This window comes from Sceloporus undulatus, chromosome 5 (assembly GCF_019175285.1).
Source record: "Sceloporus undulatus isolate JIND9_A2432 ecotype Alabama chromosome 5, SceUnd_v1.1, whole genome shotgun sequence".
Lineage (NCBI taxonomy): Eukaryota > Metazoa > Chordata > Lepidosauria > Squamata > Phrynosomatidae > Sceloporus > Sceloporus undulatus.
The window spans coordinates 64,427,544-64,441,870 of NC_056526.1; the positions used below are offsets into that span (position 1 = coordinate 64,427,544).

Here is a 14,327-nt window from a genome sequence, read left to right on the forward strand (position 1 = left end):
AAGAAGTCTAAAACTGTTTGGACCAAAATGAGAATACTGAGGATTGGACAGAGAGGATTAAGGCCTTTGTACAGGTATGACTAAAAGGAAAATGAGTTCTACTGATAGTTCTAGTAAGGAGATTATTGCACCGCAATTCACTCACAGGAAAGATGCATGATTTAAAAGTAAAATATGGATTTTATCACACTGCCCTGTAGCCAGGCAGTATGCAACCAGTATGCACTCCATGCTTCTCCGGGCTTCTCACACAGTTTTTCAAGAATAAGATTTTTTGATTCTTGGACTTAAATTTTAAACTTTTAAAAAAATATATACAGAGATACTGAAATGAAATAGGCACAGTAATGTACAAATTCATTCCATTTCATTCTTATAATCAACCAAGTGCAAAGAAAAGTTCATTCTGCATATTCATTTTAACTCACCTGATTTTTTTTTTTACAGAAAAGTACACCTTTAAAAATTGTGTATCAGAACACTGCTATATCAATGGATATGTAGTATGGATATACAGTATATGAAGTTGTGCCTATGCAAAAAAATCCATAAAGTATACATCTAGATATGTATATAATTAACTCCTTTCTTGTTGTTCCAACAGGCTTTTTGTATTTCCATCTCACTGTATCTCACCTTTGAAATGGAAGCACAAAGTGAACAGGCTGACTCTTATCTCTGAGTGATGACCATCTACCTGGTGGTATCTCACAGGACTGTCCTCCATTTCACAGAATATCCTGTGACCTGCCTAGATAGCTACTTGTCCAGAAAAGTGTGTGTATTTGTGAACATGTGTATGGGGCATCTTCTCAGAACTTCCCCTTTATTTCAGCCTTCCAGTTTTCATTCTACCTTAAGCACCCACAAGTTGCTTCTACATCCTACTTTGTGGATATCTCTCTCTTCACAGTAGTCTTTCCTTTAAAAAGAAACACAAACCAAACTTCGCTTCCTGAAGCCTCTCTCACGTCTCTTATTATCCACTAATATAGGATGTAAAACTGTCAGAGGTTAGGGGGCTTGTATTGCCGGCCAAGAGGTCTTTGAGAGGTTGCCCTCTTCAGCTGTTCTGAAAACATTTTCGCAAATTGCACCAAAATGCTCATTGTGGGCTTGGAGGGCCAGAAGAAGCCCCTTTTCAATATATGCACTCTCTTCCAGTATGTGGAATACTCCCATTGTTTATTAATGCCAGATAAAGGTCCATTGGAAGCCAATAATGAAAGGAAGATATATCATGAGAATATTTCCCATTTTTTTCAGCTGTCTTATAATGCATGGGGCCACTGGCTGGAAGGGCTAGTTACATTTTGTTTATGTTTTGTTATGTTTATCTTTTAATTATGCTTTGTTTACTACCAAATCATTTAATAAATGCAAGTGCTTTTTGATTAAATCATTGTGGCCCCAAAGGAAATGGCAGAATCTTCAGGAGTAAATGGGTTATGTAATAGACCCTCAAAAAATCGAATGAATTCTGAATTTATTCAGCTAATTTGTAGCTTCAGTAGATAAGCTCCTGTCAATATAGAGATTCTGCAGTTCTGAACCATGTGTGCTGGATAACCTTGGTTTGATCCATTTGAACATGGTCTAAATCTGGAGCAGGAAACATCTGGTCTGTGAGCTATATCTGGATTGCACCATAGTATATCTTTTGGACCATCTTGAACCTTCTCCTTGTTTTCAATTTTCCTTTTCTTTCACTTTCTTGGCTTTCTAGAACAATGGTATACCATGGACAGGCCAGTGGAAGCAGTTTTCCCTACATGCAGACAATAAAGGGGTGCATTGTCCTTAGGAACAGGCAGGAGCAAGGAGGAAGTGATCTAGACTTGGCTGGTAAAGTAGGCACAGGTATCACCTGCTGCCACCATAGCTCCTCTACCTATAGCACTAGCACCAGTCTCATGAGAAGAAGGAGGAGAAAGAGATATGTGAATCTCCAAGTAGCAGTGTTTGGCTCTTTTCACACTTGAGGTCTTTTGTATTCCTCCTTGCCCAGTGCCTGGTTGCCACCCACTTCAACAGCTCAAACAGTATGGCCCGTTACAGATGGGCAAAATGTGGTGTGGCAGCGGCGGTACTAGGGTTAGGGAGCACGCACCATGCAGATGCTCCCTAACCCTAGTACGTATTCCATACGTCAAATGGCGGCGCCCTGTACACACGGGTGCTGCCATTTTGACATGACGGATGCTTAGCATCTGCACGTCATGGCACACTTGTGGCGTCATGAGTGCGCCATTGGCACACTCGGGCGTCAGAATTGTGCCACAAAAAGAACCCTTTTTTGCAGGTTCTTCTTTTACCGGCAGAAAACCGCACAGTTTATCTGCTGTGGCTTCCCACCAGCGGAAAAGGAGGCACTGGCAGACCGGCCTTTTTGGGTGGTCTGTATCCCGCCTATGTATCTCTTTTTGTAGTGACAATTTGCTGCCACCTTGGCTCTTGTCTCATCCAACATCTGTCTTCCTGCCTGGCAAACCACTCTCTCAAGTGAAGCAGAGGCTCCTCTCATCAGCCCTGCCTACTTGCAAAGTTCGTGCCTGGTAGTCAACAGCTGCTGTGGCTGGCACCAACTCTGCAGCTCTCAGTCCAGCCATCAGCCATATAGTTACTGAAAGCCACATTTCATTGGTACTAGGGTTATGAAAACTGAAACAGGAATAATGCAGTCCTCCAAGTGTGGTTGAACTGCAACTCCTAGCAATCTGCAACGCATGCTTAATGATTATTTTATGTTCATGATTGTACTGAAAATAATTTTGTCAGACAGTGGAGGAGTATGAAATATGCTAGGTGTGCAACATCTCCAGAGATCTCCTACTCTGGACCACCTCACAGAATTGTCTCCCTCTTTTTCCATTTGTGCAAAAAGCAAAACAAAAACAGGAATTGTCCCCTCTTCCTCCCTCGACTGCTTACCACGGGATCTGGCAGCTTCCATGTAAATGGCAGCTTCCATATAAAGCACAAGAGAATGTGGCATACAGAAAACTATCAAATGGTTAATCACTGAGTTGTGGGGGGAAAGGAGTCTGGTTGCTGGGATGGAGAGAGATGATGGTGGGAGTGGTAGAAATATTATAAATGGGTGAAATAACTCAAATGGGACAGATATAGAGGACAGGAGGTTTGAAAGAAGTTGATGAAGGGAAGCAGGCAGCCATAATGGAACAGGCAGAACCATAACACACTTTAAATTTGGACAGAACACAGTGTATCATGGTAATATGGGTGGGGGGGATATAGGAAGGCTATGATACAAAGAACAGGACAAAAGGTGTTCACGGGTGACAAACAAAGGGCAACTGCAATGATTCCACAAAATCATAACTCACTTTAAATCTGGTTAAAAGACTTGGAAGGCTCAAAGATGTGAGCAATCAAACATTTTTCTGTTTAGTTTTTATTCCACATATGGGGATTTATTAAAAAAAAATGCCTAGGAAAGAAAAAAATTGCTTTCCCTGCTTCTGCACAGCGGTTTCAGCTAGAAGATGGTTCACAATGCTTGCTCTGGGTAAAACAAATAAATGGAGATTTAGGGCTTGTTTGCCCAGGACAAATGGCCTGACTTCCCCCTTGCCTCATGTCGAAAATACCCATGGTGGAAATCAGGCCCAATCCTGCCAGTACAGATGTGAATCCATAGGATTCAATTTGACCCTGGGGTAAAGAGCCTTTGTCCCGGGGTAAAATAGCCCTGGTTTTGTGCAGCATTTCTAGTAAACTCCACAGCAAAACCAAGCTGTTCTGACAGCCCTCCTCCCCCCATGTTCCTTATCTTGCCGGCATATGAACCATGTGAGAAGCCTCCCAGTTGCCCTGTCTGATGCAGAAACAGGGTGTCTGGCCACGTGGCTGCAGCCAGACACACCATTTCTGTGCCAGATAGGGCAAGTAAGAACTTCTCAGATGGTTTGCATGCCGGCAAGGTAAGAGCAGTCCTGGGTCAGTGAGGAGATAGCTGTGTGAACACCTGCCCATGGCCACACTGACACAAGGACTAACCCAGATGAGTACGGGGTGCAGGATAGCATGGACTCAGACTGTGCTATCCTCCTCCATCTGCTCAGGCAGTTAGCTGCATACTACATAGGTAATATAACTCATATTGTAGTCCCAAAACTACCTTCATGTTCCTAACTTCCCTTTTTATGTTATGTGACCAAAGTTCAGTAGTCTTTCCTAAAGTTCCACTACTTCAGCAAAGTTAATATAGGTCCAAAACACTGCAGAAATAATCCAGTTTGAGATCTTTTTAACTGCCCTGGCTCCATGCTAGGGAATTTGAGGAACTGTAGTTTTGTGATACATTTAGCCTTCTCTGTCAGAGAGCTCTGGTGAAAGAACAAACTACAATCCCTAGGATTCCTTAACATTGAGCCAGGGCAGTTAAAGCAGTCTCAAACTGGACTATTTCTGCAGTGTGTTTTGGATCACAGTTTTCAAATCAGCTATGCTATGATACTCACTCCCTTGGTGAATCAGTTTCATTGGCTACTGGTCCATTTCTAGGCAGAATTAAAAGTGCTAGTTATGACTTATGCCCAAGTTTTAAGATGTTTAAAGAAGGAATTCCTCTCATTTCTACTGCCTTCAGAAGCACACTGGAAAAGCACAATTGGAAACTCACAAACACAGAAGATAACCTTCTCAGTAGCTGTTCCTAAGAATTCCCTTCCATGGGCAGTTTGGTTGGCCTTCTCTCAGCAAAGGCAAAGGTCTTTTCATTTAGGCAGGTTCTAAAATTATGTGTTTTCAGTAAGGTGTACTGTGCTTGTTATGTATTAAATCACATTTTGAATGTGCTTTAAAATGTTTTAATGGTTGCTTTTTTAATATAATTGTTTTTAACTTTTGTATAGTAAGGTATTAATTTAACTTTATCTTCAGTTGTTCTGACTTGCCTTGTTTCCTATGCCAGGAAAAAGGAGAGATGCTAATTAATTAATTAAACTATGTGCCTGCAGCTCCAGGCAGAATAGGTCACTCAACTCTAACCACAGTAATCTACTGACATTACCTGCTGAGCCAGAGATAGCCATAGCACCCTTTAAGTCACTCAAAATCGTGGACCTAGAACCCACAGATCCAGAGGGTTCCCTGTATAAACCGTATACTGAATTTGTTTAAGAATCTAGTAACCAAGCACTTGTAGTATTTTAATAATAGATGGAGGGATTCCATCTGTTAGATTAATCCAGTATAAATTATTCCCTTCTCCACTAGCCTTTTTAAAACAAAACACCCAAAGCCCCCCTTGAACCATTTTTAATTCTCTGACCTAGTATTTCCAATTCCCTCACCCGCGTTCTCTCAAATATCCCACCTCTAATTGTCAGGCTCCACCTGCCGTTCACTCTGAACTAACAAAAGAGTTGTTATACCTGCAATGTTCCAGCCACAGTTAAAGCTTTGCATAATAAGGGTTTAGGAACATCATCCTTGCTTCCACTCTTTTATCTGAATTTCTATATATTCTTAAAAGGATTAAAAGAACAACTTAGCACCCACTTGAGAAATGTGTGACTCTTCATCTTGGTCTCTTTTGTCACATGATGGATGTAAGAAAAGAAGAAGAAGAAGAAGAAGAAGAAGAAGGTGCTTTGGACATTGCTCAAACTTTACCTTTTGAATCACCTTAGTTATTCATACTATTACTGCAGTAGGGATGCTGACCTTGAACCACAGGATGCAAAACTGAATTAACTTCTTCCAATGAAGAAGGTGAGAACTATACATAGTCTACATCTGTCAGTAAAGATAGATGGCACTCAGTATCTGGATATTCATTCAACAGTTTGCCACAGACTTTCAATGGGTCAGTCTAGATATGTACCATAATATGTACACTTATTAACGGACATTCTGCCATAGATAGATATGCATAGTTCTACCAGATGAGATCTAAATTGTGTTGGAAAACTTACATACAGCTTTGGCAGACAATGAAAACAGTAGTACAGTGGGAGTATTTCCAAGTTCCCCAAGTGATAGAAAAACGTTTCCCTTCCAGTCCATTTCTGAATGAGAGCAAAAGAGTTTCATTTGCATTCTGGGGTTCCATCAAAGTTTCCAAATCTGACTGGCTATGTGAAACTGTGATTATGTTTACCACATGAACCCTGAAGGATTGGAATTGCACTGCATATTAGAAAGAGATTCTGAAGCAACAACATATGGGTACTATGAAAATACACCCACATGTGCTGCCATCATCAGCATCACAAAAGGAGAGCATTTTTAAATGAGATTTTTGTACACACCAAAAGTTCTTTCCCATCAAAAAATGAATCTCCAAATGCTAACTTTAACTGATGCAGCCACCATATTCATGCTACTACTTCATACATGGAGCCTCCAACCAAAAATTGTGTTACAAGGTTTATTTCACACAATTTCCCATCAGGTTTGAGAGAAATCACAACTATTTTATCTGCAGAAAATTAAAGAGGGAGCAAGTTCTGCTAAGTCTATGTTAGAGTTTCGACTTGAGTCCTAGTCTTCTTGGTCAAAATACAAGCCTACATCCATAAGAAGGCTGAATTTTAAACACAAAATAAAAATAAATTTAAATACCTGTACACAATTAGATGTCGACTGCAGTTTCACTGTGAAGCTAAGTGATTAAAAGGGAGATTCCCCCAAGAACTTGTAAACATTTACAAATGTCATTATTTTCCACAGCAACAACAATACCATTAACTCCCATAAGAAGATTTTGACATCAAACAACAACAAAATAACACAGCTTGTAACATATTTCTCCCATGTATAAATCTTTGTTTTCCAATATCACATAGGCAAGCTAGTGATGTGAAACAGCAAGAAAACAATAGACTTGTTCTCTTGACAGTTACTTTCATTGCCAAGTTTGTAAACTGGGAAATTCCTTTGTAATATCAATTGTTAGACAAGAACACCTGCCTAAAATATGCTCACACTGGCATGTGATCACAAAGATGCATAAATGCTGGAGTGAAAAACAAAACTAGCTCAAAGATCTATACAGTACAAGATACAATACTGCTCTTTTAAATGCCTTTATCAGTGACATTTCCCCACAATCCAGAATGGAAAAGCTGGTTCTTCCATGGATTATGCCTTATCAGGTAAATACTAGGGTTAAAGGGAAAGTGGTAATTCATCCCCCCCCCCTCATTTCTTTATCATGAAAACTGCAACACTGGCACAGAAGGAAACAAACAAGTAATAGAATGAATAGCTCTGGAATCCCACAACAAAAGGCAGTCACGCTTAAAATGCTTTAGTATTCAACGTCACTTCAATCAAATTTCATAAAATGTACTTAATATATTCCCTGGTTCCGGCATAGTTAAATATTCCTTATAAAATTTAGAGAGAGATTTGATGTGTTTTCTTATAACATGGTCTGGCTTCTTTGATTTGCAGCACTATAATCTACTAAGCTATTTACATTTTGTATTTTTAGGTCTGTTTGGCTATTCTGAGTCTAAAGGGAATGGGGTGATGGGAGAGAAGTTCTACTTTTTTATTCCCTGCATTGCAATTGTCAGGGAAAATGTAATGATGGAATTACTTCTAAACTGAAGGAAAGTGTTCCACCTAGAGTCCATTTTCTGGAGCCAAAACCAACTGACAGGTTAGCTGCTTTGGATGTTATTTTAAAGACTTTGTGGGGGTTCCCCTCCTCCCCACCTTGCTTTTTATATTATCCCCAGCCATAATTGACAATGTTAATCTTCTTTTCCCCCTCCATGGTGATAAAAAGAGTCAATTTTATATTTAATTAATGCAGAGGATCATTTTGGAAACTGGCTAATGAGGCTCTGATCACATTACCATGAAAATGTGCATTAACACTGCAACTGAGGAGGATGTTTCATGTGTAGAGAATCCACTTTGTAATTAGTCCACTGTGAAATGAATCACGTCAGAAAGAATTTGTACATGGGGAAGGGAGAGAGAAACACCCGGCAATGGGCACTTAGCTACCGCTGTGCCAACAGACCACCAACGTTCTGAGCTGTTTTGTCCTCAGCCCTTCACCCATCATCAACAGTGCAGTCAAAAACTGGAAGTGTTCAGCCTCTGTCAACAGTGGCATGTCAAAGTGAGAACAAATTACAAAGAGGAAGGTAACAGATGCTGAAAGGCAGTTAACTTTCATCTGCCAGATTTCCATAGCAAAAGCCAATTTTAAAAAAAAAATCATTCAAATCAAATATGGATGCAACAGCACTGGGGCAAAATTGCTGGCTATCATATTAAACACATTTGGTCCCCGCCTGCCCCACTTCTCATTAAGATTGCACAGCAATCACATATTAGTAGGTTACAGCAACATTCCTGCTGCTGGGGTACACGCTTTAGTAACTACAGAATAAATTTAACTCTCCATCTAATGATAAAAAGAAAAGAAAGGAATGGATGACACCTGGTAAAAACATCAGTTGAAAGTACACGAATTAACTCCTATTCCAAATGGGGAAAGATAAAAAGTTCATATCAATTAATTGCTAAACAGTAGTTTTCAGTTTAAAAACAGACATCACCATCACCTTCTTACTTCATGCTAAGCCATAAAACCTGGTTCAATAACTTGAAAATACTTGAGACCAAAGACCTGTTAAATCCTAACAGCTGCAAATGCATCATCAGTGAAATTGAAAAAGGATTCACTTACCAATGCTAAAGACTCTCTAAACACACTATGGATCTGGTTCAATGGACAATGAAGGTCTCTGACTCAAAATTTGGCAAAGATACACAGAATTTTAAAAAGGAAACCCAGCAGAAATAAATTAGAGCAGGCGTGGTAAGCAACCTCAAGATTAACAACAAATCCAAAACATGCAAGCATGTGCGTGCAGACACACACTCCAGACATCCCTCTTTTCCAGCAAGTGCTTTTCCAGCCACGAAAATTCCTTTTCCACAGAGCTGCTGGCAATATCTTCTGCACTCACCTGAGAAACTTCATAAAGCAGTTTGTAGTGTTCCTCCCTCTTCTGAAAACTGCACAGATTGCAACCCATTCTAATAAGAAATAATGGAAGAGCAATGCTTCTAATTTTCCAAGAACTGAGAGGCAAATGCACTGACAGGGGAGCACCCTCCAGACTTGACTACTGTTTTTCATCAGTCACTCCAGTGCAGGAACACAGACACACCACTGTTAGCTGGAAGCACAAGCCAGGGCACTGTGTATAAGCAGCATGCTCTTCTTCTTTTTCTTCTTCTTCTTCTTCTTCCCTAAGTATCCTACTCTCACGTATGCACACAGATATACACAGAGTTTCATCTCAGTTCGCAGCAACACTCCCCGTCTCTGCATCAGTGCACATGACTACACAGATTCCAACTCATGAATATTAATAGAGTCTCATTGATTATTTATGACAGAACGTGTTAGTAGGGAGGGGTGTCATAGCTGCTGTTGATAACAGATGAATATTCACTAATTAAGAAGCAAACATAGTGTGGTTAAACAAAATACACGTGTCACTAACACCTTTGTTTATTAAGGATGAACATATGGGGCTATCTTTTTATTTAAAATTCCATATTATCCTTTCAACTTTAGGATCAAATGAATAATTCTTGGGTTAAAATTTTTGGGAAACAAGCTTAGGTCAGGAGCAGTCTCCATCGCTGGGATTAGTTCTGGCACTTGTTTTCAAATAAGCTAATGGGTGTGGGGTGTTTAAGTTAATGAAAAAATAGTAATGTTTTTCTTAGCAGTTGGAGCAAACCAGGGAGAAAAAGAAAAAAGTCCAGATGGTTATACCACATTCTTCATTTGTTAGTACTATAAAATCTGATTGAATACTAAAATTGGAAGGAATCATATTCTAACATTATGAAATGCAAGTGTATATTGTTGCTGTTGTTTACTACTCTCATTTCTAGGTGTAATATCTCAAAGTTCTCATACATAAGCTTTTAATTTATGCTGCACCAATATGAACAGCATATACAGTCTTACATACACTGTGTGTGTGTGTGTAAATGACTGAGGCTATCATACCTTGGGGGTATTATGAGATGATGTAATTCATTAGAAATGTTGATAAAGCTTGGTAAATCAGGAGGAAATAGGAATAATAATAACAATAACAATAATAATAATAAATATTTATTTATATCTCGCCTCTTCCACTTTGAGGATCAAGGTGAGTAACAGCAAAGTTAATACAATATACAACAATAAAAACAAAAAGCCCCACAAGACCCTGACCCAATCCTCCCTCCCAACTATAAAATTAAACAGTAAAAGATGGTTAAAAAGTACATATCAATACATCAAAATTAAAAAACAAACCACAAATAAGAAAAATAATAAAAGGAGGGTGATTCAATTGGTTCTGGACATTATCAATCAGGGAAGGACTGCCGGAAGAGAAAGGTTTTTGTCGCCTTTTTAAAAGCCTTGAGTGAGGATAATTGGTGAATCTCTTCCGACAGGCCATTCCAAGTTTTTGGAGCGGTGACAGAGAAGGACCTCTAAAAGGAAAAGAAGAAGACTGCATTACAGGATAGACTCAGTCAAGGAGCCACAGCCTTAAATTTGCATGACCCAAGTATGTGTTGGTGGTCTCTCGTTCCTAGTAACCACAAATTAAAGGCAATGTGGCAGCAAATAACCAGACCACACATTTCTACCCTGATTTTTTCCCCCTTACAATGGAGCTGCATTTGATGGCTGACAAAATCCAACTATTATCAGTAACAAAAATAACAGTAATCTGTATAATTAAAATCATTAAATAAAGAACATATTATCTGGAAACACAATACAAAAAAAAAAGGGGGGGGGAGACAGCCAACAAACAAATAACTCCATCACCAATAGGATTAGCAGGATGGCAGACAATTTTAAAGTGGAAGAGACAACAAGGGGATCAGCTATTCTGGAGCTATCCTTAACAACAGGGATGACCTGTTTAATGGGATGCAAGTGGTGGAATCCTTAGGTGGGAGTGATCATGTTGTCCTGGAGTTTGTTATACAATGGAAAGGGGAAGCCAAGCATAGTCAGACATTGTCATGGCCAACCACGAGGTGGACTCGGAGGATGATGACGAGGACTCGGCTCCTCAGGTGCAGGAGGAACCCGAGGCTGTGCCAGGCCCCATTTCTGCCCTGCCAGGTCCCAGCTCTGCTCTCCCAGCCCCAGTGGATTTGGCCCTAGCTCTGTGGCATCTCCTCCAGTGGAGCCTGAGGCTCAGCAGCACAGTCTTGCTCCACAAGAAGTGCCAGACTTGGGAGACATAAAGCAGCAGAGCATTGAGGTTTGTACCTTTAGCCACAGGAGATCAGAAAGGGTGTGCCTTCATTGTTGCAAGAGGCTTGCTGAGAAGAGCGCATTAAGCAATCAGCAGCTGTGATAAGGGAGCTAGATATAAGGAACCTGGCAGACGCTGAGCAATGGCCAGAGACTATTAGTTCTTAGTGAATGCTGCTTGATCTGGCTCTTGGCTTCCTAGACTCTTGACTGCCTTTGAATCCTTGACCTCAGACTGGACCCTTGACCAACCCTCTAGTACTTTTGACCTCGGACTGGACTGGTAGTGTGGCTCTCTGTAATCTTGAACTCTGGACAGGCTAGTGGCTTATTCTATTGGTTGTTGTTTGGCATTGGGAAGGAACTGCTTGGCATGTTTATCTTGCCAGCCATGTGAGTGTCTGTGTTGGCAGCATTCCTGGACAGACATGCATTCGAGACTTCAGGAAAGTTGATTTCAGTAAACTTAGGGAAATACTGGGTGTGAGCCCATGATCAAGAATAATAAAAGGGAAGGGAGTGCAGGGTGGATGGGAATTTCTGAAAAGGGAGATATTGAAGGCGCAACTTCAAACAGTTCCATTGAGGAGGAAAAATGGGAGGTGTCTCAGGATGGATGACTAAAGAATTGTCAACTATGGGCCAAAGCAGACAGGCCAAATAAAGTGGCTTCTGGCTGCTTCAGGGGCATGGCATTTATGCAACTCATGCCCCTGAAGCAGGCAGAAACTGTTCTGAGGCTTGCTAACACAGCCTGAAGCTGTCGGAAAGGGGGACAAAAGCTGTTCCTACTGGAATCTGTTCAGAACTGTGGTAGTGGCCGGCTTTGGGACCATGGGGATCAAGCATAAGTCTTCTCAGAAAAGGAAAATAGAATACAGGACACAGTAGGGGAAATGCAGTACAGAATAAATAAAGAAGTAGGACAGGAATATCTGGTTAATCTAAATGAATTATTGGCGTGTTACAGACCGCCGAAAAGCAGCGGCCTGCACCCGCCCCTTTCCCCACCGGATCGAGGCCTCAGTGGCCAGAGCGGCAGCCGCTGAGGCCCCGATCCGCCACTTTCCAGGCCGCAGGGAAGTGGCAATAAGCCACTTCCCCGAGGCCTGGAAAGGGGTGTCCTTGGGGCTTCAAGCCCCAAGGACACCCCGTGGCAGCGGGGAGGAGGAGAAAGGGGCCGCTTAGCCCCTTTCTCCTCTGCGTCACTGAGCGCAGCCATCTAAAGGCTGTGCCAGCGATGCAAGACCAGGAAGGAGCTCCATTTCGGACCTCCTTCCTGCACCGACGAAAGGGCGGACTAAGCACCCTCGCATGGCAGGACGGCGTCACGTCTGCGCCGCCTCGTTTGGAGGCGGCGCGTTCGTGATGCCATCATGGCAACCCCCATGTAGATGAGGCGCTGCCATCTTGTACGTCCTCAGGACGTATTAGGCTTGGGGGCGTCAAGAAGTGACACCCCTTTTAAAACCTTGGACGTCCTGAGGACGTCCCTTATGGCGGTCTGTAACGCGCCTAAGTCTCTGGGACCAGATGAACTATATTCAAGGGTATTAAAAGAACTGGCAGATGTAATCTCAGAGCCATTGCCAACAATCTTTGAGAATTCTTGGAGAACAGGAGAAGTCTCAGCAGACTGGAGGAGGACAAATGTTGTCCCTATCTTCAAGGGGGTAGGGGGGGGAGGATCGCAACAATTATCACCCAGTTAATCTAACATCAATACCAGGAAAGATTCTAGAGCAGATCATTAAATAGAGAGTCTGTGAACATTTAGAAGGAAACGTTATAATCACAAAAAGTCAACATGGGTTTCTGAGAAACAAGTCATGAGAGACTAATCTGAACTCTTTTTTTTAAAATAAAATTACCAACTTGGCAAATGAAGGGAATGTGGTGGATATAGCATATATTGATTTCAGTAAGGCCGTTGACAAGGTCCCCCATGATAGTCTTGCAAACAAGATAGCAAAATGTGGACTAGACAATGAAACTGTTAGGTAGATTTGTAATTGTAGTGTAATTTAAGGTTGCTAAGGCTTCAGCCATTGGTGAGGAAACAAAAATATTTAAATATCAAAATATCAAAGCCATGCCTGTTAGAGTCTAGTTTTAAAACAGTAGCAGAATGTGCTCTTGTCTAACTATGCTTCCCTAAGAACTGAGACTGACTCCAAAAACAACATAAGTAGCTTGAAGTTCAAACAAAAGTTTACTAATGGCTTTAATCTATATTTACTCTATATAGAGGCTATACCCTAATCTATCTAGTGAATAGTTCAGGTAAAAAAAATCTTTATCTTACAATTTTTCCAAAGAAAGTTGAGAGTGGAGGAAGAAGGAACATGCAGTGCAGGAGAAAATCTTTGAGAGAAGTTCAGTACAGATCGGTATGAAAAGCCAGCTTCTAGCTGGTTTGGGGATGTGGTGTGCAGATGGCATATGCCCTCAAGATGCCTGGAAGCTGGTGTCATGCCCACTGCCTGCCCACACGTGGACCAGAATCAGGGTGCTCTGGCAGTGCAGTGTTTACATGCCACATGCTTCAGAAGCACTGTAATGTCATGGCATGGACGAAAAAGTCAACTTTTTGCCAGCTCAAAAAGGAGTCGGAATTTGCTGCTTCTTTTTGGGCCAACAAAAACTCAGATTGGTGCTGTGACCCCAACCCAGCTCTCACAGGGGCTGCCCTTTTGGGGACATTTGTTTCACTCCATAGAGTCTGTTAGTCCCAAAAGGGGAATGACTAAATCACATGATTAGTTTGAATGAGAGAGAGAGGAGAGTTTGCATGAAGGAAATCCCTATGTTTCTAAGGAGGGGAAAGAGAATGCAAAAATCTTCCATCAGTAATTGGTTGACCAGCTGAATCCAAAAGGTGCACAGCAATGGCTCCTCTTCATCACGGAGAGAAGTGATCAGTGGGGTGCCACAGGGTTCTGTCCTGGGCCCAGTGCTATTCAACAGCTTTATCAACGACTTGGACAAAAGCATAGAGGGCATGCTTATAAAATTTGCAGATGACACCAGAGTAGATAATACCCCA

The 14,327-nt window shown here is 41.4% G+C and overlaps 1 protein-coding gene across 1 annotated transcript in view; it reads right to left on the reverse strand.

Annotated features, from left to right (window-relative positions):
• The window catches only part of PDZRN4 (PDZ domain containing ring finger 4), a 148,214-nt gene extending 138,977 nt beyond the window's left edge, over window positions 1-9,237 (reverse strand). The window contains exon 1 of the mRNA XM_042466458.1: window positions 8,964-9,237. Coding sequence (XP_042322392.1) covers window positions 8,964-9,032 — 69 coding nt within the window. The 5' untranslated portion in view covers window positions 9,033-9,237. The remainder of the gene's footprint in view (window positions 1-8,963) is intronic.
• Between the last annotated feature and the right edge of the window lie 5,090 nt (window positions 9,238-14,327).